The sequence below is a fragment of the Anas acuta genome, chromosome 6 (assembly GCF_963932015.1).
Source record: "Anas acuta chromosome 6, bAnaAcu1.1, whole genome shotgun sequence".
NCBI lineage: Eukaryota > Metazoa > Chordata > Aves > Anseriformes > Anatidae > Anas > Anas acuta.
In genome coordinates this window covers 16,094,917-16,122,587 of record NC_088984.1, presented here as the reverse complement: position 1 = coordinate 16,122,587, position 27,671 = coordinate 16,094,917, and the positions used below count along the sequence as shown (strand labels likewise).

Sequence of the window (27,671 nt, the reverse complement as noted above, 5' to 3'; positions counted from 1 at the left end):
TTGCTTTTAACATAGCAGGCAGGGCGGTAGGGATGGGCGAGCCTTCAGGCTATCAGACTTTGTCCCCTCTCCGCGAGTTGGCAAAGTCCCTGCCACAAGATGGTGCTGGCTCTTCGCAGTTGCAGGAAGGACCGCAAGGAATGCAAAACCTTTGAATGAGCAAATTTCAGTCAGGGCTAAGCATTAACAGGGACCACAGGCAGATTTCCAGTATTCTGCTGACTTTTAACCCTCTCCTGTGTCACAGCCTCGTGCACCCTCACGCCCGTCCCTTTTCAGGCTTCTTAGCTTCACACAGCACACACAGCCCCTTGGGTTGCTGGCCGAAGGCACAGAGATTTATTCTGAACCTATTTTTTATTTTATTTTATTTTATTTTATTTTATTTTATTTTATTTTATTTTATTTTATTTTATTTTATTTTATTTTATTTTATTTTATTTTATTTTATTTTATTTTATTTTATTTTATTATTTTATTTTATCCTTTTAATTTCCTTTTTATCCTTTTATCCTTTTTCACACAGGAGAAGGACAAAACTTGGCAAGAGGTTTTTGGGTATCCCTCCTCTGCCTCCCAGCACAGCGGCAATGTTTCCTCCCGACAGCAGAGAGTGCTGGTGTTGCTTTTGGGAGGCTGAGAACAGAGGCTGGTCCTCAGACGGTAAAAATAGCTATTTTTTTAAAAAAATAGGAAGCAGCAACGTGAGCTGCATCATCACCCGGAGGAGAATATACTGTTTAATAATGAAACTCATGGTTGCTGTGTTTTGGCATGTTGCCTGTTACTGCCATCTGACATGGGTTTTGTAGGAGTTGGAATTATTATTATTATTTTTTTGTAGCTTCCATGCAAAAAGCAGGAGATGAGCTTTTTCCAGTGCTGTGAAAAGGCCATCAGCAAAGCTCCACGGAGCCCACAGGACAGCCCCGGCATGTAAGGAAAAGGAGAGGAAGTGTTTTCTCAATCCCCAAAGCTCAAACGAGTTTGCCTTTTATTTCACAGCTGATCCTACCACCCAGCTTGTCCCTAGCTCCTCCCCAGACTCTGAAAAGCAAAACAACGCTTTTATTTATTTATTTTTTAACCAGGCATCAGCCCAGCTTGGTCATCACCTAGTTTCCAGTTTTGCCCATCTATGGGAAGCTGCTTGGACCAAGGGTTGTGGGATGCTCAGGACCAGCTGCCTGTGTGCCAGGCCAGGCTGAATCCTTCTTCCAGCAGCTACCAGCTGCCCCGTGACTCCTGGAAATGGAAATGTTTGCTGTCTTAGCTGGTCTTTCTGGCACAGCAGACAGCTGTGCTCAAGGTCCTATGGCTTCTGAACTTACTGCAGGTATGGTGGTTTAATGAGTTACATCCAAAAATGTTGGAGTTATAAGGCATTATATCCAGTTATAAGGAGTTGTATCCAGTTGGGAAATGTCTCAGGACATCTGGCACTGGAGCTGCTAGCAAGCAACAACCCTCAAGCTACGTCACAGAGCCTCGAACCATGAGCCCAGGCTCAAGCCCACACTTTGTGAGATGTGTGGGCAGAGAGGCAGCGTCACCCCTGAAGCAGGTTGGGGCTGTGGGACCAGCATTTGGCCAGACTGATGCAGGAAGGGGAGTCAGGGGAGTCAGCCCAGGGAACCTAGAATGGTTCCAGGAAGCCTAGAATGGCTTCAGCAACACGGCAGGTTATCTAGCTGTGACTCAGATGCTTTTATCCACACCTTCTGCCACAAGGGAGATCTGACAATGAAAACATGTCTTTGATACACTCAAAGTATCTCTGATAAAGCATTTTGTTTGTTTTGACTGATAACTGAAGAATCAAAGAACAGATTTTAAATTGCATCACTTGCAAATGCATGCCTAGGTCAGAAACACCGGGGTTATGTGCTGCTTGCACCATGGCTTCAAAATGCAGCTGATAAGGGAGCGAGCACAAAGATCAGAGATCAGGGCTTTTCCAGCAGAATCATGCAGTTATAGCAAAAAAAAAAAAAAAAAAAAAAAAAAAAAGTTCATGTGGCTCCTAAATTCTTGAGAGAAACTGAGAGGTCTCAATCCTCTGGATTAAGTCATCCTCAAGAATGGCGTTTTGTAGGCAGGAGGTGTGATGTCAAGAGTGAAAAGACATGGGAAGCAATGAGGGATGCTTTGGGAGAACAAGGCTGACTTTTTGCAGCCCCTCTTTGGGTTCCCATCCCCAAATTGCTGTGCTGTGCAAAACGTGTGCATATGCTTATGGAAAGCCTAAGGGTTGGCTTCTGTCCAGGAATGGAGGAAAGTCCAGGAAAAGGAACATCGGGGCTGGTTTTCACATATGCAAGGCTGGGGGCTCCTCACCAGGTTGTGTCTCAGGGTACTCAGGCACAGTCCGAGTACTAGGTCCACATGTTGGTATTGTGCCTCGGGCTGGGTATTTTCACTCCTGCAAACACAGGAGCTGCCTTTCACTTTCCGTCTCATCACAGAATTCCTGTGAGCACACCGCAGTGCCCTCACCTTTCCAGGTCAGTGCGGGGTAAGTAGCATTACTGGGGGGGCACAGGGTGCACCAGGGGGTGTTCGAGACAGCAGCAGGAGACACAGGGCAGCTCCTGGTGCTGTGGCATGGCCCGGAGAAACCCCGGTCTGTGTGCAGGCAGGAGCTCCAGGATGCACCTGCAGCCACACCAGGCGTTAATGCTGCTTAGCAGCCCCAGCACGCTTGAAACATTCAAAGTGTGGCCCAAGGGGCTGGAGACACCGGAGAAAACAGCGGCATGTCTGAAAGCAGCGCTGGGAATCAGTGGGAAGAAGGAGAAATTTTCCCAAGTGGCGGTAGAGTTAACAAACCCTGCCGGAGAGCAGCGACGCGCGGGGCGGGGATGGAGGGCGGGCGTTTCGAGCAAACCCAAGGCGCTACCTTGTAGGGTTTGTGTCAGACTGGCACAAAGGTCTGCAGGCCGCCGGCAGGTAACGCGTGCCATAAATTGCCTTTTAAACCAGCCATCGGCCACGGAGCTGATCTGTGATTTCTTTTTAAAGCAGAAGGAAAAAAAAAAAAAAAAAAGAGAGAGCTTGTCGGGATAATGGGGTCATAAATCCGCCGTTCCCTTTAGACCTGCGCTGCGGATGTCCCGCGGTGCTGGGGACCAGGCAGGACAGGTCCCCTCCCGGCCGCCTGGGACCTGCTGGCAGGGCGCAGATCCCCCCGGCACCAAAACCTGGGAGCCGCGGGGAAATCGGTGCGGGGCGAGCCGGCGGCTCCCACCCGTGTCCGTGCGTGTGCCCGTGGGCGTGCAGCCCCATGAGGAGCTCCTCCAGCCCCCGGGGGCTCGCAGCGGAGCCGCGGGGTTCCGCCACCCGCCGCCGCGGGGAGCCCCCGGGCTGCGGCCGCCGAGCGGAGCGCGGCGCCCCCCCGGCACCGCCTCCTCCTCCTCCTCCTCCTCTTCCTCCTCCTCCTCCTCCTCCTCCTCGCACAAAAGGCGGCGGGAGGAGGGCCCGGGCTGCCCCGGCCGGCCGCACCATGCCCCGCCGAGGGGGGCTGCCGGCCCCCGCCGCCGCCCGCCGGCCCCCCCCGCGCTCCTTCCTCCTCCTCCTCCTCCTCGTCCTGGCCGCCCTGCTGCAGCCCGGCAGAGGTAAGGCTCGCCGCGCTCCCCCCGCTCCTTTCCCGGCCCTAGAAAAGCCCCCGGGGAAAGCGGGTTGCCCCCAGCCTCCTCGGCGCGTTTTTTGTCGAGGTTTTCCATTTTTTTTTTAACTTATTTTCCTTTTCCTTTGCTTCCCCCCTTCCGGCTGGCTGCAGCCCTGCTTCCATCCCCATCCCGGCTCCTGCCTCCCCCCCATCACCACCCCGCTCCGGAGGTCCCGGGGGGTCCCTGCGGGGCCGATGCGCTTTAACGGGGTGGCCCGGGACACCGCGCTGCGGCACACGGCTGCGAATAAAGCTCCGAGGAGGTTTTCTTAGCTTTTTTAATTATTATTATTACTATTTTCAATTTATTTTGTGCTTCCGATGCTTGGAGCTGATGATGAAAGTGCAGCAAACCGTTTCGGGGACGAGCCCTTACTGCAAGGGTAAATAAAATGATCTTTTCACACTGAGCTGGATAAAGCATAAAATATAAAATAACTTTTTTTTTTTTTTTCCTCCCTCACCAACCCACTACATTCATCTCTCACTTTGGGGAGCTGCCCAAACTAGGATTTCTTGCAGAACAGGTTTAAAATGAGCTCTGATTGCCCGGAGCATCTTCAGGAATAAATCTGTTGCACACCTCTCATGAGAGGCTCCTGTCTTGCCTTGCATCGGTAGTTTTACATAGTCAAGTCCTGTCTGTTTGCTGGGTGCAGTTGTCCTCTGAGTGTTCGAGCTCTCCAGGGGCTCAGCCGGAGGGCAGGACGTAGTTTGGAGATGCCTTCGTGCCTGCTGGACGCTGCTCTGCAAAATGAAATTGGGTTTGGGAGCCGGCGGCATCAGCATGAGTGTGTACGTGGGGTGGGGAGCTCGGCAGTCCAAGGGGGTGGATTATCAACCTCCAGAGTAATCCCAGTAAATCCTGGATGGAATTTTTCCCATTGTGGGAAGTTTAGTTGAGAGGAGTGGTCCTGTTAGATGCATGGGAAGGACTCCGTTTCTTTCAACCTTACCTGGCATCTCGCCCCTGGATCTGGACTAGCACAGGCATCTTCAAATCCCTCCTTTGCCCAATTCATTTTGATCCAGCACAAAAAATAACTGCACGGAACTGAGTGCAGCTAAGACTGTCATTGGGAAAATCCTGTGTGTTTTAACTCAAAAAGCTCAGCTTTCACTCCAAATTCAGCTTTTCAAAGCTCCATTTTCACAACAACGTTGGAAGTGTTTTGGTTTTGCTCTGAAGTGGAAAGAAAAGCATATTTTGCATCTCCAAAAGCTGCCCCTGGGAGCAATGGCCCCCAGGAGTGTGGCCGCCGCCAGGCTTTGCCCATGGCACCCGCTGGAAGGGAGGAGACCTTGGTTTCTGTTCAGATATTACCACCACTAAATAAACTTTCAGAAATCCACTAGTTGGGAGCAGAGGCAAATACCGTCCTGTTTCCAGACAGACGGGTGAGAGAAGCCTGCTGGCTAGCCAGGGCTGGATAGTGTGGGCATGACTGTAGCTATGTGCTTTATAAAGCCAGTCACATTGTACTTTCTATTATTTTTCTATATTTTGAGCTCTTGCAGTGCCCAGGAGCTGAAGGCTGACTTGTGGATGTGAACAAGGAACGGGCATGTGCTAACGCTCAGTGAGAGGGCATTAATGAGCCTCTTGTTCGGAGTGGGGGAAGCCAGCAGCCTGCCTGAATGAAAGCCATAGATGCAGCCCGGGGTGAGGGTTAACCACCTTGGAGGGCACGGAAAGCGTCAGCGCAGGGCTGGGGCACGGTCACACTGCTGGGGTGGCTTAGGAGCAGAGACAGGACCACTTGTCCTCCCTCTGTGCCTAGCCTCAGGCATGGTGTGATTTTGTGCAGCTGTGCGGCTCGGTGCACCACTCCTCAGGCAGCTTTAGGTTTGCAGTAAATTATTCTTAAGGAATACAGCAGCAAGCTCCTGTCCAGGGCTCCTGCTGCTGAAGGTCCTTGCCACGGGCCCAAGCTCGGTGAGGTTTTTCTGCAGCCATCAGCATGTCCCCAAGGTCTGCAGGTGACATCCAACAGCAGCGCCGGGCAGGGCGAGCCGCGGCTACAAGCCCTCCAAAAACAGAGGCTGGACAAAGCCCTTATTGACATCTGGGAGGGAAAAGTAAAGCAGGCTTGGAGTTCACGCCCAAAGCATTCCGCTTGGAGGCTGCAACCTCTGTGCCGAGTCCTCGGCTGAAAATTTGTTTAATTACTTATTGACTGTGGACGTTAATAGCTGCACCCCGGGGAGAGCTGGGGCATCGGTGCCACTGAAGGGCACATTCATAGCCACAGGCTCGGTTAAACAAGCTGCCGCATTCAGAGCCCATACCAGTGACATTTGGTTTAATCTGTGCGATTCCACTTTATTTTAAAATCCTCTCGAAGCTCAAAGCCTGGATTTTGCCTGGAAGCAGGCAGCCCCGGAGCAGGCAGCCTCTCTAGGACGGCATTGGGCCAGCCTTGGATGCACCCCAAGGTGAAGAGGCTGGCCAGCGTAACCTGGATGTCCTGTGGAAGTGACTCCTGTCATAAATCAAAGCAATTACTGCAATGGGAGTCAGCTGTGTACGTCATCTGTGTGGAGGGGGAATATCTTGTAAGACTGCTTTAAGGTGAAAGTTTTGGGGAGGGAGATCCTGTATATTCAGTTGGAAACATCCAGAAGATGTGCCTCGTGTGGCTTTTAAAGGCAGCATCTGGGGGATCGGGGAACAGCCTCCTTCAGGGCAGTGGAACAGCTATTGCATTGTCAGCAGCGATGGGAGGGTTTCATTAGAAAGATGGACAGGTTCCTTCTTTCATTAACCAGAAACCACTGGAAAAGAGTGGTTCCTAGAATCATATTGTAGGTGTTCTGAGCCCCCGGTGCCCATTTCTGCCCTTCTGATTTTTTTGTGAAAGGAGAAGTCAGGACTTCCTTGCAGGAGAAAAGGAGAGGTTTGTTCCTCCTCCAGCCTTTTCAGCTCCTGGGAGATTCCCTGCTCATGACACTGAACTTGCAGCATGTTTAGCATTAAAACCACATCAGGACCCCCCTGATCCCTATTTTCAGGCTGTAACTGCTCAGCCCAGCCCACTCTCTGTCCTTCTCTCTTGCTGAAGGTCTCAACATGTGCACGAGCGGGAGCGCCTCGTCCTGTGAAGAGTGTCTCCTCATCCACCCAAAGTGCGCCTGGTGCTCCAAAGAGGTACGTGGGCAGGCTCTGTTTTTTGCTTTAAATGCTGCAGTTGGTTCTCAAGTGCTTTTTGTAACGCAGAGAGGAGGCTGCAGCCCCCCCCCTTTGCCTATCCTGTGCCAGAGGGGGCTGGTGAGGGCAGCGGGGGCTCCCACGCCGAGTGTGGCTCATGCGACTTGTAGGAAATGTCCTCCACCCTGCTCAGGGAGCAGCGCTGGTGCTTCAGGTCTCCTGTTCCTTCAGTTCCCTTCCTGTTTTCTCCCTGGAAGCCCTAGGAATCCTGGTACGTGCCCTGTGCTGCAACAAAGGTCATTCCCCCTCGACTGTGTCCTTTTGGGAGGCAACCAGCACTTCTGGCGTGTGCACTGTCATCAAGGTGATGAGCTGCGCAGCTTAACTGCATGCTTCGTGGCCAAAATGCATCCTATGTTGGTGCTGAAGCTTCTCTCCGGTTATTTACCCTGGTCCTCCTTGGTTTGCAAGAAGTTGCAAATACCTTTCCCTGCTCCCTAAGTATAGCTTATGGGTTTTCATATATACCTCTTATCGAATGTGCGTCTTACCAAGCAGACTTACAATTTTTAGAGATACATGATGCGTAGATGATGTTTGCCTGCTTAGCGCCTGAATCTGCCCTCGGTGTTGACGAGAGAAGTAAGGAATAGAATAGAACAAAAAATAAGAGTAAAATGGAAGAGAATGGTTCATTTGGAAGGGACCTGCAAAGATCCTCGCGTCCAGCTGCCTGACTGCTGCATGGCTGCAGCTCTCCAAGGAAAACCTCTTAACGCTGCTAACACCATGGTACCTGACAGCGGAGTAGTTCTCCTGTTTTATTTTTTCCCCCCAGCAGGATGACTGATGTGTAGAAGGGAAAGGGTAAAGCAATAGATCCTGCTTTTGAGACATCTTGTAAACAGCTGTAAGAGCTCCTCTTCCAGCCAGCTCATCTGCGGCGTGATATTGGATCCAGGAGCGCTGGCTGGTCAGCTACGGGTACCCAATAGCTTGCCTTTTTTATTTTATTTTTTTTTTTTAAATTCTTGGCATCAAAAGACAATTTTGGCAAACGCTGCCAGTGGAAATGTTTGTCTGGTGGTCGCTGTGACCACTAATTGTATGTCAGCCCTTGGCACTGGCTGCTTGACTCTTATCTTGCAAACAGAAGAGTTACTAAAAAAAAAAATCCTGAATGGAGCAGAGGGGCCAAGTGAAGGAAAAGGTGTGTTTACAAGGAAGTCCTGGAATACGTCCTGACCTTTAGCCTGGCGCAGCTATTTAAAAATACACTTCGATGTATTTCTTGCCAAGAGTGATGTGTTAAAAAGCTGCTGTCCCTGCTATACGCTACATGCTAAGACTTAGGAAGCTCTTATCCTAACTCTCTCTCTATTTTTTTAAATTTCATGTTTGAAACTGAATTGTTTCTAACTATGAAATCATCAGATGAGGTAATGGGATTGTGAAAGATATCTAGGGGTTTTCAACTTCAGAAGTTTATAATGTTATAAACTCTTCACGATTGGCTCTCTTTGCATGTCATGTCACCACCTTATTTTCCCTTCCCTCTGCTGCAGCCTCGTCAGTCATGCCTATAAAATTGCTGGCTTTCGCTCTGTTTTGCTTTCCTGCTTCCATTAGCTGCCATTCACAGCAGCGTGTGCCCGGGAGCGTTATATGCTGCTCAAATTCTGTAGCTCTGCTGACGTTCAAATATCAAGGCTCAGATACCGGAGCGGTTTCCACAGGCGCTAATTATGTTGTGGTAGAAACACAATCAGCCCATTAGCATGTATTTACTGCTCGCCTTGCATTTGCTTAACGCATTTGGGACTAAATTGGGCCGACTGTTGTCATCTTTACAGGCAAGAATTATGGTTTTTTTTGGTATCTGCACACCCACATGTGCATGCACACCTTGCTCAGTGGCACCAGCATGGTGAAGCCCACAGGGAGCCCAAAGCCATCCCTGTGCTGATGCTTCAGAGGATGCCCTGGCTGTGGGAGGGGAGGGCCGTGCTGTTTCCCACTCCCAACTCACCACCTCCTGCCCCACAAGTGTGGGGCACATTGCCGCTTCTATCGGCCTCTGCTCATCCCTGCTGCCATCCGGGAGGATGATGATGGATGAGCTGATGAGAGCAGCTGCTGGTGTCCGTGCAGCCCGGAGCTCCCAGGGGCTGGTGAGCTAACCACAAGGCTTTGGGCCGCTGGAAATTTGGAAGCAAAAGCTGACTCTGTTGGCTCTCGGATGAATACCTTGAAAGGCAGGGCTGAAACAGGGCGATGCGTTTAAATTACGCTCTAAAGAGGAGGCATGACAGTATGTGTGTGGATGCAAAACAGAGATGCACATTAATTCTTTTAAATTAAAATGAAATTTGCTTTATGATGAATTAAACTGAAATTTCCCCTGTGGCACCCAGTTTTCCAGCGGGTTGCATGTATCTCGTGCTCTCTGAACGCATTCGTGCCTGGAGGATGAGGAAGGAAAATCAAGGGATTTCCTACAGGGAACATGTCAGGTTATTTTAATGAAGAAAGAAGGCATCATTCAGGCTGACTTAATGCAGAATTGAACTGATTAAAACAAAAATTGTAGGCAATAGCCTAGAACATGTAAAGTTAGGAGTTGGATACGGTCAACGCTGTTTGCGCGTGAGCCAAGCAATTTGTCTTAAAACTCTCAAACTGAAGAGCGTGTAATTGTCACATTATTGGCCTCGTCTCCCTGAACTCCCCCGTCTGCTCGCGTGCATTGCCTTTTGCCTGTTGGTTGGTGCACTGTGCCCGCGAGCAGCGCCAGTTGATCCTGAGAGCCACAGGGCACAATCCCCGAGGGGATGCTGTTGTGCAGCACGAGGTAACGAGGACTTTTTTTGCTTTGGTTTCTTGTGGAGTATTTGGACCTGTGAAATTCCCTGTACCCCGCAGAGCTTCCCGTCCTTTTCCCCTTTCATTTAGTCTCTGGGATTTTCCTTGTTGCAGACAACGTTGTGGTTTGGTTTGATGGGACAGGGTGGCCAAAGCTGCAAAGGGCAGCTTAGGCTTTGCCTGGTTTTGTAATGCAGCACCATGGTCCTGCTCGGGCCTTCCTCGCCCCAACACGGGACCCCCCTTGCCTCCCCCATTGTGTCCCCGCCTCTGGGTGGGCTTTCTTTTCCCCCATCCTGAGTAACGCAGCATTGCACCGAACAGGTGAGGGCTTAGATTTGCTCAGAGCTGCAGCTCTGCAGTTGCCATCCTGTAGCAATTCCCCTGGGCCCATTTTAGAAGAAATTTAAACAGAAACCTGCTAAGTCAGGAGCGGTGCGGACTGGGATCTGAGGAGGTGCAGAGGTGCTGCTGAAGTGAGAGCTTTCGCAGTTACCATTAGGTGGTATTTTGCATCCCCACAGGGATGATTGGAAGTGCTTGATAAAGCCTGGCTTTTCACTGACTTAAGGTCGAATCGTGTCCGAGACAAACTGTTCCTCGAGGCTGCCCTAAACCTGCTGCTCTGAAACGCCAGGCGTTGTTCTCGGTTGGGAGGGACCCTGGTTTCTGTTTTGTCATGCTGGAGATGATTTACGTAGTCCCAGTCCTCCTCTCTGGAAGTCCAGCTGTTTACACGAGGCGATCCAAGAAATTCATGTTCACATCCATCCAGCGTGCCGTCGCCTTGGCTGGACACCGCCGCTCAACGCAGGAATGCAAACCTCTCATTTTTCCAATAGCATTTGGACCTCGTAGTGAGGAAACGCAGCAGAGATGCTCTGTCTGCGTCCCAGGCTGTCCTCGGGGGTCCTCCAGAGCTGCATGTGACATCAGTCAGATGATCTTGATATCTCCCCTGTCCTCTGCAGCAGCAGCAAGTGGGGTTTATTCAGCCCTGCTGTGTTTTTTGGGTGTGTGGCTGAAGGAGGGGCTGGTGTGGCTGTGAGCATCTTTTCTGCATTATTTCCTGTATTTTCAGTAGCTCAGCCCCAGAGCAGGAGATGGCTGCGTCTCTTGTTAGAGTGCAGAAACAAGTAGAAATCAGCTATTGAGAATGCAGTAAGCTTTGGGCAACTCACTCCTTTTGGTCCTTTTAGGAAACCAAACTGGCATGCTGACAAATGGGACATGCTGGCTGCAAAAGGCTGCGTTGTGTGGCCGGGTTGTTTCCCAGCAGTGTGCTGCCACTGGGGCTGGCATGGGGGGTATGAGACATCTGGATATGGAGGGAGATGCTCAATGGGGAATGCTGAGCCTCATATCGGCCGTAGGGATGTTGTGCCCCAAACCACTGCTGTCTGTTCCCTGTCTGTGCCAACCCAGAGGATGCTCACTGTGGTGGTATTTCTCCTGCAGGATAGAGCCAGGCCAGTGCTGGCTATGCAGGGGTTTGAGGAAAGGGGGACGTGATGGGATGTGGGGGCTCACAGGGGAGCAGGGTCTCCAGCTTCACACCTGGACTTGGCTGCCTTCCCTCAGGGACACCTCCCTGTCCTCTCTTCCTTTTGCAAAGCTCCCCCAAGGTGATGCTGCTGGGGGTGCAGAACAGTGCGTGTCTTTATGCTGCTGTGGTCTGAGAGCAAATTCCATTTGCAGACCTACGGGCCAGGCGCTGAAATGCTGAGGGCTTGGGAGCATAGCGCACAAAACCTTGCTATGTTTCTTTCTTGGTAGATCCCCCGAGAGAAAGACTCGGGGCTCAATGCAAGCTGCTTTTGAGGCACAGCCAGCTCAAATGCCACTGGGGGCTCCTTGTCATTTGCTACAGACCCCAGCACATCCACACTATCGCAGGGCTGATATTTCTCCCACCTCTTTACCTTTTGCCCACCTTTCACCTCGCAGGAGTTTGGCAGCACCAGGTCCGTCCCGTCGCGGTGCGACCTCCTGCAGAACCTCATCGCGAACGGCTGCACGGGCGCCATCGAAAACCCTCGCAGCAGCAGCAGCGTGGTGAAGGACGTCCCTCTGAGCAGCAAGGGCTCCGGCCAGACCCACCTGGACGTCACGCAGATCACACCGCAGAAGGTCGCCCTGAGCCTGCGTCCCGGTGAGTCCCAGCGGCTCCGAGACCCACGGGGGGGCTGCGGGCACGTGGCAGGGCAAGGAAAGGTGCTGGGACTCTAAACTCTCTAAACTTTCATCTGACTCTAAACTGAGACAGTTCCTCATATAAATTTATGAAAAAGAAAAAGGAAAAAAAAATCTTTTGGTATGCAAAAGAGCCGTGGGATCAAGGCCCGAGATGAAGATTTGAACTTGTGACTCAGAGCTTGGACTGTATCCATGTCCCTGTTTCATTCCCCATAGCCATTGATTTTCATAAATCTTTTCATTTTAATTAAAAATTAAAAGCGAAAGGCTAGAGCAAGCCACGCGAGTGTACTTGTTATCTAAAGCTCTTGCATGGTGGGGGCAGACTGTAGTGTGGGTTCAGAGTTCTTGCAAAAATTTGGCAGCTGCTGTTTCTGAAGGGGGGAAAAAAAGCTCTTTATTACAAAGTGAAGGAGCAAATATAAAAGCTCGATTCATTATAAGCGATCGGTGTGGGTTTTGAGGGCTTACACTTCTGTGACAGCTCTCATGAGCAAACAGAGAGATGAAATATGACATTTTGCCCAAGAAAAACAGCAGCTTGAGCCGGTGTTCACGCTACCAGCGCTCTTCCAGAGCCGACCAGTTCCTGCAGGCCTTGTTGTTTTAGTTCCATAGGATGAATAGTAACGATGTCTCTTAATTACATCTTCCTGAGTAGCGGGACTGCTGTCATCAGTCAGACCCCTAAACCTAAGGAACTGTTGCTTTGAAGCAGGTGCCCGAGGTCAGTCACCATGGTGTGCCTGACCGAGGGACCTACTGGTGGCTCTGCTGCAGCGGCACTTCTGCAGTTCAGTGTGTTTCTGAAACAGGTCTGCTCCTGTCGGAAGGGAGTTATTATTCCTCCTGTTCCTCGAGGCAATCGCTGGGGGAAAGGGCTGGCTCAGCTTCTCCATCTCGCCTCCACAGCACATTCCTTTCCCAGCCCCTGGCTGTTCGGCACGGCCGGAGGCGCGGGCGCCCACGGCTCCGGTGGCTTGGGAGAGGTGGGATGTGGGGTCCGGCTCCCTGAAGCTTTCCTGGGGCTGCTTTGCTGGATGATGGAGCTGCTGTGCCTGCCAGACCTCGTTTCTGCAGATTTCCAGGTGCTTGAGAGCAGCACAGTGGTGTGCCAGGCAGCCTTTGGGTCTGGTGGGATGCCAGAGAAGCCCCTGCAGGTCTGGTTTGAGGTGGAAACCCTAATGTGCTGACAAGTTCCTATACGGGATGAGCTGCAGCACTGCTCTTGCTTCACCTGGATGCTGGGGGTTGCAGTAGGCTGTGGTTTGCTTGGCAGGTCAGCAGAAGCTGAGGCAGTACAGCATCCCCAGGGTACCCAACAGCTGCAGGAGCAAGGGAGTGTTAGGAGATGTGCCAGCAGCTTTCTGCTGTCCCGCCCCGGGCTCAGTGGCCAGGCAGCTGCTCCTGCGGCTCCACGACTTGCTCTGGGGTGAGCAGCTCTGCCAGAGCAGCTTGGAAGTGCTTTTGAAAGTGCCCAGAACAGCAGGAATTGCTCCAAGGGCTTGTGCAGTGCTCTGAGTAGGGCTGAGCCCAGGAGCTCCCTTCCATGTGCTCCTATTGTAGAGCATCAGAGGCATTAAGGGAGGGCAAACATTTCTGCACGTTTTTCATAATATCTCCCATTTTTGCTGTCTTTTTGATGTTGAGGTGCATGCCATCTTACTCAGGTCTGATGACTTCCCACACCCTTGGATTAGCATCCCCAGTTTAAATTATCCATTAACTCTTGAGCTTGAGAACAGGTCCTGAGTGTTGCAGCCTGTGGACCCAAGACAAAAAGGAGACAATGTTGATTTAATTTTGTGCACAATGCCAATTTTGTGTTCCATCAGGAATCTTTTTTTTTGCTTGCAGAGTGTAGAATTTCAAGGCTGAGCTCCCACAGCAGTCGTGGTGATTGTGCTCTTCTATTCTCAGACTGCTAAGCAGAAGCAGAAGAGGGCAAATTGTCAATTGTTTGCTGGTCCCACCCAGGCAGTTTGATCTAAGCATCCTGTGGCTGAGGACATATCCCCAAATCTCTGTGCTCAGAGATAATTCCCAAAGGCCTTAAACTGATGTCTTTCTGGGGCAGCTTTCAGATCAAGCATTTAGTTTTTATAGCATTGCCTTTTAACCTTGGGTCCAGCTATAAGGCAGAGCATCCTAGTTATGAAAAACATGAATAGTGTAAAAGGAATTTAAAACAATGAATAGGTTCATGTTGTGCTGTCCATTAAGCCTGGAGCCTCAGCAAGCAGAAGCAAGAGGTTTTCGTGGGTAATCATGATTGTCAAGTTTGCATTCTTAAATTAGCTGAAAGCAGCTTTTCCATTTGTTTTTACTGCCTCTGTGTGACTGTATCCAAGAAGCATTTCTGTATTCAGTTTTGACTTAAAAACTTCTCAGTAAAAGCTCTAAGGAGAGGATGGCGGTGATGGTATGCGGGGAGTGAGAGGGCTGGATTATCCCTAAACTATGAGAGTAATACCGTGCACAGAGAATAATAAATGCTTTTGTACTGACATCTGCATACATTAGCAATATTTTCTGTGAGATAATCGATTTGTACAGTTAGGAATGAAAAGAGAACCAGGCCTGGAATCCTGTTATTTTTGGTGCCTTTTCATGGACTAATAAATTCATAACTGTTAAGAGAAGGTTCATTAGAGCATCCCAAGTGCTCTTTCCAGCACAGCAATTCCCATCTTAGGGCCTGCTCTGGAAGAAGGGTAGTTTGGAAACTGTAGTGTCTGAGGCAGCATGTGCAAAGGACACGTCCTCTTTTTCTCAAAGGGCTGAGTATTACAGTGGTGAAAAATATGTAGGAATTAAAAAGAAATAGGCATAGGAGTGGATTTTCCTGGAGTTAAAGACTGCCTTGCAGCACTGAATTGAAGGAGAGAGATAAAGAGAAGAGAGAGAGAGAAGAGCTGAGATAGCTGGGTGGGAGTAAGAGGGGCTGCGAAGAAGATCCTGGAGTTGAGGGTGGCATGGGGCTTGCAGGACTGGGATATTCCAGCTCTGCACGGGGCTGCAGAGCCCCTCCTGCCTCGTTTCTCCGGCGCGGTGTTTTGGGGATGCTGCTGCTGCCTGCTCGTGGGCTGGGAGTAAGTGGGAGCAGCTGTGCCGCTGCGAACAATGAGGAGAACAATAAAACTTTTAGGGAAATGTTTTCACGATAATAAAAAATGTGCATTTGATTTCTGGGGAAGAGGGAGGGAGCAAAGAGATTTTTGCAGAACCTGCCGGTGCCCAAAGTTCAGCCGTGGCCAGGAAAGGCTGGGAGAGGTGGGAAGGAGGGGGAGCTTTGGTCTGGAGGTGGCCTGAGTCCCGGAGGAGCCATCGAGCTGGAAAAGAGGCTGAGGTGGCAGCTGGAGGTGTGGGATTTCCCATGGCTCGAGTGCTTGCATCTGGGGGTCTCATTTTGGCCCCTCTCTCAGCTATTGGCAAAGTGTAAGGCAAACGTTTGCCATGTCCCTTCTGGCTCCACTGAGGTCTGCCTGGCGTGAACATGAGTTTGTTTTGATGCCAGTTCACCCGTTTTCAACATGTGGCTTTCTGCCAGCATGGCCTCTGCTCCTGGACACCCTCTTGGAGAGCATTTCAGCTGAGGGCAGCTTTGCAAAAGGGAAGCAGTTGGAGAAGGTCAGGGGAAAAGCTTTCCTCAGCTCTTTTTCACATGTCCACAGCCTGACTCCATCCTGTCAGCTCCTTCCCTTGTGTTCATCACTTCAGAAAGCTTCATCTCTGTTTTGGTACTTCCCCATGTGATTGCAACAACCTTCTTTTTCCAGTTCACTTCCCTTTTGCCCTACTTTCTCCGGGGTGATGGTGGCAAGACTTTTTTTCTGGAGAAATTTCCTTCTGAAAGGTGTTTCTTCTGTGTCTGCTTTGACTTGACTTCTCTGCACAGCTCGGAGAACATCTTGCATTCATCTCACACCGGCTGTTTTCTCCTGACCCACTTCCTTCTCCTGCTCCACCTCCTTTCTCTCTTATGCAGGGCTTATGTGACTGGTCTGGTTTCATTCGAGGATGTACCCAAACAAGAGCGTGAAGGATCCCTCTTCCATGACGCATCCCACTTGAGGTTCACTCTGCTTACTTTTCTTTCCAGTTTTCTAGGAAAATGCCCATGGGTTCTGACCAGTTTGGGACAGCAACATTTTCATGTGTGTATCTGTGGACATTCTCTCAGCTGAGATGGAAAGACCCTTTCTCATATCTCCAAAGCTAAATGGAGACATGCACTTGATAGCTAAGTGTTTTTATCTTGCCAGCTGGTACAATACATAGCTTAAAACCCCAAAGCATGTCCTGCTTTTCTGTTAGTCTCCTGAGGATCGGATTTGAACAGGCTTGTTCCCCTTGCCCTCTTCTTTTCCAAGAGATCTGTCTGCTCTGCATGGGAAAAAAACAAAAGGTCTGGATTTTGTGTGTGCTAGGGGTTCTCTGGCAGCGCTTTTCACCGCTCTCAACTCTTGTATGTGTGCAGGTGACCAGACCTCCTTCCGAGTTCAGGTCCGGCAAGTGGAGGACTATCCTGTGGACCTCTACTACCTGATGGACCTCTCCCTGTCCATGAACGACGACCTAGACAATATTCGCAATCTGGGGACCAAGCTGGCTGAAGAGATGCGAAAGCTCACTAGCAATTTCCGCCTGGGGTTTGGCTCTTTCGTGGACAAAAACATTTCTCCTTTCTCCTACACGGCACCAAGATACCAAAACAATCCCTGCATTGGGTAAGTGGTAGGTGTTCTCCAGAGTCTGCACAGACGGTGGTTGCAGGGTCTTTTCTTGCAGTTCTGGCTTTAGATAGTGAACCCCATTTATGCCTCAGCTTTTGGGAATGCACGATGCTCCAGGGCCATTCAAAATAAGGCAGTTGCCAATTTTGCAGTGGCTGTTGAAGGATCCCTACATCTAGACACATGAAACTATTGTACCAGGAGCCTAATGCTATTTTTAAGTACCTGAAGAGGATGCAGACATTGCAAGCATTTTTACAGGCTCTAAGGAAAAGAAGCAAGAGCCAGAAATTCCTGCTTTCTGATCCTAGTTCTGAGTCATAGTTTGGCCTTGGGTAGATCAATTAAGCTCTTCTCCATTTTACAGATAAGGAAACCAAGGCGGTGTGAGTCTTTCCCAACAGAAGTGTTTGAGGGAAGTGAGATCTGGAAGGGCCTGTGGGACTGATTAATGAGTACTTGTAAAGTGTTGTAAAAATTTCAGGCACTTTTCTTCATCTTTATTGCTGTGGGAGGAAAGCAAACTGGCAGTTGCAAAAGACACAAATGATGCGATTTGCTGTGCAATGTTATCAGAGCCTTCCTCTTTTTCTTTTTTTTTTCTTATTAGTGTCTTTGCTAGTGTCTTTTTGTTTGCCTTTTAACAGACGTAATTTGGGATCAAGTCCATTGTATTAGGGATTGTGTCAGAATCAAATGGGCTGAAGTGGAGGGTGTCCAGGCTCAGATGGGCTGGGATGTTGGCAAAAGAGGGTGGATACAGCAATAAATGAATCTTACCTTTGTGTTCCCTGTCCTGCCCCTTCACCTCATCCCTCTCATCCCTCTTTGGGCTGCTGGGGCTGCTGGTTAGTTGGGTAAAGGCAGTATGGTAAGCCCTTTTGTTGGAGCCATTCATGGATACTTAAATTGTAAAGTCACATCACAGACAGTTGCCAAACTCTGCGAGCATGCATGCTCTAAGTTTGCCATATGAGAGGCAGATTAAAGAGAGCTGTCATCAGCTATGAAGTTTCTTGCCATCTTTTGGCATTGACCAAACACTTGGCATCTCATCACACGTTGACCATTGACCAGACAAAATTACCCGTATTCTTTTTCATCAGTTCTTCCCAAAGAGGAAAGTCAAATGGATGGTGACTTTAGTGCTAAAAGCTTGTGCTTTGGCCATGAAGCCTAGCCACAAAACTGGAACTCCTTTCCCTTTGGTGGCCTTGCATGTGTTTATAGTGTGATGAAGTTAGGTAAGTCAGAGGGAAATACAGAGCTCGTTCTGCTGGAATAGATTCAGTTTCCAAGTGTGGAGCACATAAAGTTTTTCAGTGCCCAGATGAAAGCCCTGGCCGGTGGAGGAATACTTACGTCTGTCCCTTTTTCTTCAAACACTTCTTGCTCCGAGAATTCACGTTACACAGTATTTTCCATTCTCTGTCCCCTGTGTGCCTAACTTTGGGATGCTGCTGTAATGGAAACCACCTGGCTGAAAAGCACGGCTGGGCACGGAGGAGTGGCTCTGCGTGAGCTGTTCCCACCCCATGGACATGCTCTTGCTTCCCACAAAAGCATGTGGCTGCTCTTGTTCTCTGCCACCACAGCACCATGTCTGTGCTCTTCACAGGTCTTCTCCCTCTGAAATTTGGCCTCAGGGATGCACTCAGTCATCTCCATCATCCTCGTCTCCATCAGCCACTCGTGTTGGGGGGATGGGGTTTTGCTTCAGGCTACAAAATCTTCTCAGGAACTTTGGCTTACGTGCAATTTAATTGAAGTGACAGGCTTTTTGTGGAGTGAGATGGGGTAAGACATGCAGAAGGGGGAGGCAGTGCTGGCAGAGGAGAGGATGGGGCTGTTGGTGATGTTCACAAGCTGTGGGTACCCCATCCCTGGAAGTGTTCAAGGCCAGGCTGGATGGGGCTTTGGGCACCCTGGTCTGGTGGTGGGATGTGTCCATGCTCATGGCAAGGGGCTTGGAACAGGATGGGCTTTAATGTTGCTGCCAACCCAAACCACTCTGTGATTCTGTGAATCACCTGGAGCTGCTTTCGCCACGGCAGTCCAGAGCTGTCACCTCGCCTTCTGCCCTTGTGATCAGGCTGTCCTTATGGCCTTTCGGTTTTACCCAGCTGATTGCTTTTCTGTCTGTGGGTTACATTAAGCAAGGCTGGTCTTGGGAAGCCACTTAGGTGTGATTGCCAAAGGCAGCCCTCCCGGCGGGTGCTCCCTTCCTGTCACCATCTGCCTCCCCCTCGCAGCGCTGCATGCGGGCTGTCACTGCTGCCAGGTGGCTTGCTGATTTGGCAGTGAGATGGGCTGAGAGGTTTTGTTTTGTTTTCGGATACTTCTAGTGTCAAAGCAGTCCTTGTCCAGTGACCTGTTTGCATCTGGAAAAAGCTCCGGTGGGTGGTTTTTGCCTCTGGTCCAGGCATCCCCATCCTCCTCCCTGTGCCTTTGGGCCCAGGCAGCCAGGTCCAGTGTCCAGTGCTGGTGTCTCTGCTCAAACCTTCTGTGGAGAGAAGCTTTTGGTCTGGATGAGGTCTCTGGAAACTTCAGCTGCTCAAAGCACCTTCTGGGTGGGGTGGGACAGAAAGGCAGACTCTACTGTTTGTAGATAACTGGCCAGAAATCAAAGCATCCAGAACACAAAACCTCATGAAAGCATTTCAACCCTCTGGACAAAGGTTTGGATACCAACCTGTTCGAGCTGCTGCCTCCTGCAGCTCCTGGCTCCTGCTAGGGTTCGTGCTAACTAACCGCTCCCCTCTGCTCTTCTTGCAGCTACAAGCTATTCCCAAGCTGCGTCCCGTCCTTCGGCTTCCGCCACCTCTTGTCTCTGACGGATAAAGTCGACCGTTTTAACGAAGAAGTTCAGAAGCAGAAGGTGTCCCGGAACAGGGATGCTCCGGAGGGCGGCTTCGATGCGATTTTGCAAGCTGCAGTGTGCAAGGTGAGTCACGCTGGTTGCTGGGGTTTTAACACAAAGCAGAACAGGAGGAGCTCTTCAGCTGTGTTTTTGAACTCTGGTGAGACTGGTGTATGGTTTCTTGGAAGGAACCACTAATTTCTTTTTGCAGAAACCAACAAGAATGCCTTGAAAAGAAGCTATTGTTTTTATGTGCTTTTGTGCGTGAACAGGCAAAGAAACCATTTAATACCTTCTCCAGTTTGAAGGCGTAAAATGAACCTTTTGCAAACGGAGATTCAGGTGGCAGCACCTCCAGGTGCTGAGGGCTTGTGCAGCGGGGGTTGCTCTCCAGCTTAGGGTCCTCTTTGTGCTCTTTCTCCCACCACAGCAAGGAGGAATGCATTTCCTCCCCTGTCACCCTCCCACAAGGGACAAGCCCTCTCCCTGCAGTGGCTGTCTGGGTTTGCTGTGCCGTCGCTCTCCTCACCATGAGGTTTGGGAGAGAATTGCTCAGAACTGTTACGGAGCAAGTAGGTGGGTTGCTCCATGTCCCTTTGTGAGCTGGGGATGAAAATGCAATGCTGCTCCCCTGCACGGTGTGGCTGGGCTGCTCTGCTCTCCAGTGCCGGCTTTTTTACCTTTGACATACGGTTTGGTTTCTGTGTGCTCCAGCCTTGTGCAGTCCTGTTGGTAGGTCTCGTTTAATCATAGGTCTAGATTTTGGGAGCCAGGAGATAAGCATCACCTGCAGGAGTGGTTGATGCAGGTTTGCGCAACCAGGTTAAGTGGTAAAGCAGAATTTCCTTCTTGCGGGCTGGCTTCATGCACACTTCATGCTCCCGGCAGGACTGAGCCTGCCCTGCTGGATCTGGCGCCTCCGAGCAGCCGTCTTTCTGCTCCCAGCCTGGCACAGATGCTGTCGCTGGCACCACGACAGCACTGCTCCCAGGCCTCCTCCAGGCACAGAGCTCTTCGTGTCCCTGCCGGGTGGCACTGATGGTCACAGCAGAGACTTCTCACGGTGGTGACTCTGTTGTGCCGTCCATCGTGTGGTTCTTCACGGTTCTCTCCAGCACATTTTTCTTATTGCAGAAATAGGATAGCATTTCCTTATGGTGTAGAAACACCCCCTAAGCCCTGCAGCCCAAGCAGGAGCTTCCTTTCCCTTGCAGCAGCCGAGAGATGCCCCAGCTCCACCTGTGGCCACACGTTGGCAGTGAAATATGTTGTGGTCAGCAGCACTTTGTGGTGTCACGGGGGACATCCCAGGAGAGCCGATGGAGGAACCTGGCTGTTTCCAAGCCACGGTGTCCAAATGCCTATTCTCCTCCCCTTCACGTGGAGAGGTAGGAGAAACCATACCTCATCTGCTGACTAGGTGGTTTTGTGCTGCAGTTCATATCAGGCATTTCTTCTGCATGAGCTGTCCTAAGAGCTCTGTAACGTTCAAGTCATTTTTTTGGCCCGGGTTTTAAACCCAGGAGTGGGGAGAGTTTGTACAGCTAATACAGGCTAATAACCAGGCCCAGCGTTTGGCTCCTCTCTGAAAGATGAAGATATGGTAAGTGTTATTCTGGAGGCAATGAGAGAGCCAGAGACAATAAGCCTTTATACTGATGCGAAAATGGTTAGCCAGGAATATTAATCAACTTTCTGTAATTATATTTTCCATTTGCAGTATTCTGGTCTTCTGCCATTCTGTAAGTGCAAACATCGTATGGCTTGGTGGTGTGTTTAAGTTTTGGGTCACACACACTAAACTGCAGCGAGGAGATAAGTCTGTTTTATAAAACTGTGCCTTTTGAAATACTTTTGGTGAGTGTTTGCTAGACACTGGTGCATGGAGATGGCCAAGACATCTGGGAGACACTGAGGTGCCTTTCAGAGCTGTGCAGGGCTAAGGAGGCTTTGGAGAATGGATGCTTTGGCTTTTAACCTCCAAGGCTTTCTTGTCATGCACGTGTCAGTTTCTTTCTTCCAAGAAGGCCTGCACCTAAGAAATGAGTGGAGTTTTATGCATATGGATGAGTCCAGGGGGATCTCCTGGCAGTCAATGCCTTGGCAATTGAGCTCTTTTTATTCAGAGGCCAAAGCATAAATTTAGATACTTACTTCAGGCTTGGAAATGCTGATAGGAATTTTTGCAGCCTTTTTGATAGGATTTGAAGGGTGAGCCAGCTGTGGTGGTTTTAACCCTGGTGGCAGGCTGTTGGGAGCAAAGAGGTGGTTGTCTGGGGAAAGGGGGCAGCTCCATTTGGTCGTGGGATTGGGGGCAGGATCCGTCCATGCCAGCCCTGTGGAGACACATCTTTCCCCTTCACTCTGCCTTGGGTCAGGTCCCACCTTGGTTTAAAATTCTTTCTATCCCACGGGGATCAAAAACGAGGCCGGTGTCAATGCAGATGTCTGTTCAAAACTCTGTCCAGTAAAAATAAATTAAAACCCCTTTGGTTATTTGTTTTAGGCAGAGCAGAGTGCTGTGTGATCGGTGGTGGAAGCTGCTGGCAGAGGCGGTGTGAAGTGCTGTGGCTGCTCGGTGTGTGGTGTTGCACGTTGCCCTCTTGGGGTGATTTTTCCCCAAGAAAAATGAGGGATTTTTCCCTGGTGGTCTCTAGCAGCCATGCCATTGTTGCAGCACTTTGGTGTTCACTGTGTTGGCTCAAAGTGCAGTGCCCAGCCTGCCAGGCAGTTTTGGCACTGGGTCAGGTGCCCCAGCTGAGGTGTCCTGCCCTGATTTTTTTCAGCGTTTCTGTGTGTTTGGCTTAAGTACAAGAATAGGGGAGAGTTTGCCTGAAAGGATGCTCAGCCTTTGATGTGAAGGTGGTGCTAGCAGGCAGATAAGCAGAAGCGTCGTTCCCTAAGTGACCTTGTAACTGTTGAGCTTGTTTTCTTTGTGCATAGCACATTTCTAAGTGAGTGGAACTCAAGTTATCATCTCAATCCTTAATAGAAACCAACTTTGGATACCCAAAGAAAAGTGAGTTGGATGGACCGCTGGGTGGGCAACTGTCTGGTGGCCGGGTAGACCAAGAGCTGCTTTTTGCATCGTCAGTCATAATCACTTTTGGGTTCAGTTTGTAAGAAACCACATTTTGGCACTAAGAGCCTTGTCCTTTATCCAGTGGGGTCACTTCAGTTGAATGGCTCCTGCTTCCCAGACCACAACAGTCCTCGTAGTGTAATGACCCGGGCGGTAAAGTGCTGGTGCAGGACAGATGTGTGTTGCCAAAGATTTCTTCCTGTGGCCATACTTGAATTGCATGGCTCTTTAAAATGCCATTAACAAAAAAAAATACTTTTTGCATTAGGGAAGAAAAAGAAATAAAGTCTGGAATAGTTGTCCCGGAGTACGATTTGTATTTATTGGAAAGATCAGCAGACTTTGGGCTCTGACTCACATCTGCAAGCGAAAATTGTGGTGGCAATCATGATTACCATCCTTCTGCATGCTCTGCCTGCTTGCCGTGACCCCACCAGTGGTGTCCATAGGAAGTGCCTGCAAACAGACTGCAGTAGTTTGTTGGCTGACATATTAATTAATGTAGAACAAGGTAGCTTTCAGATTTTGCTAAGTAAGCTGAGCAGTGAAATATGGAGGAGGTGGGTATATTGATGTGTGGGTTGCTTCTGGATGCTGCTGGCTCTGTGCCCTGAGTATCTGCGGGTAATTATTCTCTAACTCTTACATCTCTCCTCACAAAAGCCCTACAGATCTGTCCATGCAAAGGTGGTAGCAAAGTCTGTTGCACAGGCAGGGACCTTGCTTCAAGTGTTGCAGCTCAGGAATCCTTTTCTGAGCGGGCTGTAAAGAAAGCACTCACCAAGGATGCTGCAGCTCTCGTTGCTGCCTCATGCTGCGCGCAGCAGCATGGCCATACCACAAAGCTGGGGAAACAAGGTCAGATTAAATGCGCATGGAGGAATTTGGCAGGTCTCCTTTGGCCGTAAAAGCAGCTGAAATTCTTATTCTTGGATCGGGGCAGAGAAGGTCTGGTGGACAGTCGCTGTACCTCCTCATGCCTTTTTAAGTAAGTGCGTTGGAAGGCGATGCTGGGGAGTGCCAGAAGGGCCCCAGCAGCTTGTTTCCTCGCCAGGGATGGGTGCACAGATGTGTGGTGCTCTTCTAGTTGGTGATAACAGGGGCTCTGATGGATGGATGGGTGCACAGCCTGCCGGGGGGCTGTCTCTCTGATGGGTTTTGTTCCCCCCAGGAGAAGATCGGCTGGCGGAAGGAAGCATCTCACCTGCTGGTCTTCACAACAGATGATGTGCCCCACATTGCCCTGGATGGGAAGCTGGGGGGGCTGGTGCAGCCACACGATGGTCAGTGCCACCTGAACGAGGCCAACGAGTACAGCGCCTCCAGCCAGCTGGTGAGAGGGGACAGGGGCTGCAGGGGGCAGTTTCTGGAGACCTTGGGGTGTCAGCAGGCCCCTTGCTGCTCTGGGCACCAGCCACCCTGCTTTTTTTTTTTTTTTTAATTCTTTTTAATGCTTAGTGCAGTTCTAGATAATGGTCTCATCTTGCGTTCCCGGAGGTTGCAGCCAGGTTATTACACATATACACTGGCTGATGGCAAAATAGAAAGAGAAGAGAAAACAATTCACCATTTCAGGTGTTGCTGTAGGTCATGATGTTTTGTAGTGATAGGTGCAGCAGAAATATTTAAGGGGAGACAGAATTGCCGGAATGTTTCTGCTGTTTCAGTTGTAGTGGTACATCAGGGACTTCGTGCTGCAGTGAAACACCACATTTCTGTAACAAATCTTGCTGTTGGGAGGAGAACAGTGAAATGAACCTTTGTTTCTGGGCTACCCATCAGTTTGGATTTTTATTTATTTCTTTTGCCCCTAGGATTATCCTTCCCTGGCGCTTCTTGGGGAGAAACTGGCTGAAAACAACATCCACCTGATTTTCGCTGTTACAAAAAGTCATTACGTCCTGTACAAGGTAAGTGCTGCCTGGGCTGGGCAGGGCTTTCGATGCCCCTTGAGAGCATCTCCCCTCCAGCAGGGCCATGATGGGGGCAGCCCTTCAGGGCACAGCGGCTCGGTGCAGCCATCCCCTCTCCCTGCAAGCACCCCGAGCACGGTCATTCAGAGAAAAGCACTAAAGCTGCTTAGAGCAAACAGACCTATATGTCAGTGAGCGTGTGCATACCTAAAATAGACCCTAGCCTAATCTTGACTTTAGGAGGGCTGCCAGCCGTGCAGCAGACGAGGGAGCAGAAACCTGTTCAACCCATTCTGCTGTGACTCAATCCCATTACCTAATGCAGCGCAGGGCTGCTGCCCAGCTGTGTTTTTCCATCACGGAGCCCAGCACCACAGCCCCGGTTTGAGCTCCCTTGCCATCCCCAGTGGCAGGGGGGGCTTCCCTGGGGCTGCCCCGCGGGGGTCACCCCTCTTCAGGAGTGTGGAACAAACCCGTGAGGATGAAGGGGTTCAGGGAGGGGGTCAGGCTTTCGGGAAGCTCTGGATGCTTCTGAGCTGAGCCAGCAAAGCCAAGCGAGCAGCGAGGCGGTGGCAGTTCTGCTGCTGCCCCGCGGGGCTGGGGGCTGAGCTCATCCTCCCCGCCCGCTCCTGGGGAAGCTTGGCTTTTGTGGCATGTCGCAGCACGTTTTTTTTCCTGCTCCTTGTCTTTTCAAGAACTTCACCGCCTTGATTCCTGGGACCACTGTGGAGATTTTGCACAAGGACTCCAAGAATATCATCGAGCTGATAGTCAAGGCCTACAACGTAAGTGCCTTTTAACATCACAGCTGCTGGGGTGGGAAGCGCCAAGAGCTGAGCTAGCTCGGCTCTGCCTCGAGTGCTCCACCCAGGCTTGGCTGTCTCCCTGCCTGGGTCCCCTCCGCAGTGGGTCACTGCTGGCGTGGTTGCACCCACCCTGGGGAGGGAGGGGAACAGCTCGCCCTGCTTGGGATGACGCCGGTGCTTGGGCTGATGGCTGCTCGAGGCCCTGCTGGTGTGGCTGTGGAGCACTTTGTGGGTTCTCCCTGCGTGAGCTGCTTGAGGTGGAGTGGGAGCACGGCAGAGGTGTGGCCCCATGTCTCTCGTGCAGGATAGCACTATAAGTTCAACCTGGTTTGAAGCAGTTCTCACAGACCACCCTGCCACTAGAGAAAATCAATTATTTCTTTGTGATTTAATGCCCAGTGGCCTCCTAGGGATATGATGCAGCTCCAGCTCAGGTTGCATCCTTGGGTTGGTCCTCACGCCTCATGAGCCATTATGTAGCTCCTGAGATCCCTCTCCCCCATCTCTTCATTTCCTGCCTCACTTTTTCCTCCCTGCCAGGTGTGACAACACCACTGCAGTGTACCTGCTGTCAGTGCTCTCCTGTCCTGGGGGCATGAAACAAAAGAAAACAGGATGGCTTTTCTGTCCACCCTGACAAAAACCCTTCCTGCTTCCCTAGAATCTCAGCACACCTGCAAGGTGGAGATGCTCCGGGGAACCATGTAGGCCGTGCCGCTGCCCGGCTGGCATGGTGCCGGCAGGGTTTTGGCACAGACTCCCAGCTGGATTTGGCCCGAAGGGAGTGAACAGGATGCTTCTTTTACAACGGCTTTCCTAAAGCCAGCCCCAGCAGGTCTCAGGCATGTTTCTCGTTACAACACAATGGGTTTCCCATGGCGGGTGGCCTTCACATCAGCCGTCCCTGGAGCAGCTGTGGGTCCAGGATCCCTTTGTTTTTACTCTGAAGAGCTCCATCCTTTGAATTTTCTCTGTACTATGACAGCTTTATTTCAGATGGAGGAGTTGCTCTATCTCAGGGCCAAGTCTTTCCTCTAGGTCTCCCCAGGGTCATCTGCTCATCCCTGAAGGTGTAGCAGGCTTGAGGCCACCAAACAGCACAGCAGCAAAATCCCTCTGATAGTGACAGCAGTGCTGTGAGGAGGTACTGCTGCGTGACGGTGCAAAGTGGCTAATAATAATGGCATTACAATTAGGCTAATGGCATTACCCTCTCAGGCTAATAAGAAATCTTGGTGCCTGTGTGAGAACATAAGAATGACCCAGGTGAGGTCAGGCTTGGTGTCCTGCCTGCTCTGGAAAACTGTGAGCAGTGTGGTCAGTGAAATGTGTTACCGCCTTGTGCACCTCTGCAGCTTCCATGGTCCTTCTAACAGACTTGGGCTTGACGAAGGGATAAGCCAGCATCTTTCCATCATGGTAATTAATCGCCCTTTTAGGCTGCAGGAGGCTGGTGAGTTTGGCTCAGGGCAGGAAGAAGAGAGCACGTCTGTGTGATGGTGTGTTGTGCCGTGATAATTTGGGGCAGAGCAGCAGATGCACATGCACTATGTTCAGTGTTATGACACACTGGTCAAAAGTCATGTATTTCCTGTCCTTTTCCAAAAGCGGTAACTCTTGGCTAGCACATGGACCCCGGCTTTGCTAACACACTGACTGGTGAGAGGTTTAAATTAGCACTTCTCCTTTATCTGGCCACTTCAGTGAGGGGAGAGACAAGGGGCAGAGGGATGGAGTCACGAGCTAGCTTTGGAAAATGAATGTGGTTATACAAAAATCTCCATTTTGAAAGCCTCTGTCTTTTTTGGACACCACTCACAAAAAAAGCAGTTCCAGCCATTGGAAGAATTAAACAAAACAACCTCATTTCACATTAATACTTATAAACAGACTTTTCCCTTTGTTTTGTTTTGACTTTAAAAGTCTGGGTTGTGTAGCAGGATGGAGAGATGAGAAGCAGAACAAAAGGGAATAGGAGGATACCAAAACCTCAGTGATGAAAACCGCTTTTTACTTTGAAATGTTTCACAGAGATTTTTTCATTTTTCCTGTGGAAAACCTGGTGTTTGTTACTGACATATCCGAAAGGGTACTTTTTGTCTGGTATTTTATCTTAAGAGGGAAAATACATTTTTCCGACAAGTCATGTCAAATCAAGAAAGTAGGACAGAGTTGCAGGTTCAGTCTCAGAGAAATTTTATGCTGCCTTTATGCAGTATGAAAAGCATCACAGGATGGATGCCAGCGGAGAACTGGGCTTTGTATTCATCCAGCAGTCTTTGATACGGATGAGGTGCAGATGTGCACATCAGCTTCTGACCTTCAGCTCTGAGACGAAGCATATGGTCCACCTGTGATCGAGAATATTTCCTTCTTTTTTTTTTTTCTTGTGTATGTATAT

General features: G+C 50.3%; 1 protein-coding gene across 2 annotated transcripts in view; it reads left to right on the top strand.

Annotated features, from left to right (window-relative positions):
- The first annotated feature begins 3,445 nt into the window (after positions 1–3,445).
- ITGB5 (integrin subunit beta 5) overlaps positions 3,446–27,671 on the top strand; it is a 46,279-nt gene continuing 22,053 nt past the window's right edge. Inside the window, exons 1-8 of one of the 2 annotated variants that reach the window (XM_068687555.1) lie at positions 3,446–3,614; positions 6,730–6,815; positions 11,625–11,829; positions 16,354–16,603; positions 19,385–19,553; positions 23,723–23,884; positions 24,366–24,461; positions 25,160–25,249. In XM_068687555.1, coding sequence (XP_068543656.1) covers positions 3,503–3,614; positions 6,730–6,815; positions 11,625–11,829; positions 16,354–16,603; positions 19,385–19,553; positions 23,723–23,884; positions 24,366–24,461; positions 25,160–25,249 — 1,170 coding nt within the window. In that variant the 5' untranslated portion in view covers positions 3,446–3,502. Of the gene's footprint in view, positions 3,615–3,989; positions 4,051–6,729; positions 6,816–11,624; positions 11,830–16,353; positions 16,604–19,384; positions 19,554–23,722; positions 23,885–24,365; positions 24,462–25,159; positions 25,250–27,671 lie in introns of those variants that run through there. The other variant, XM_068687558.1, reaches the window with a different exon arrangement.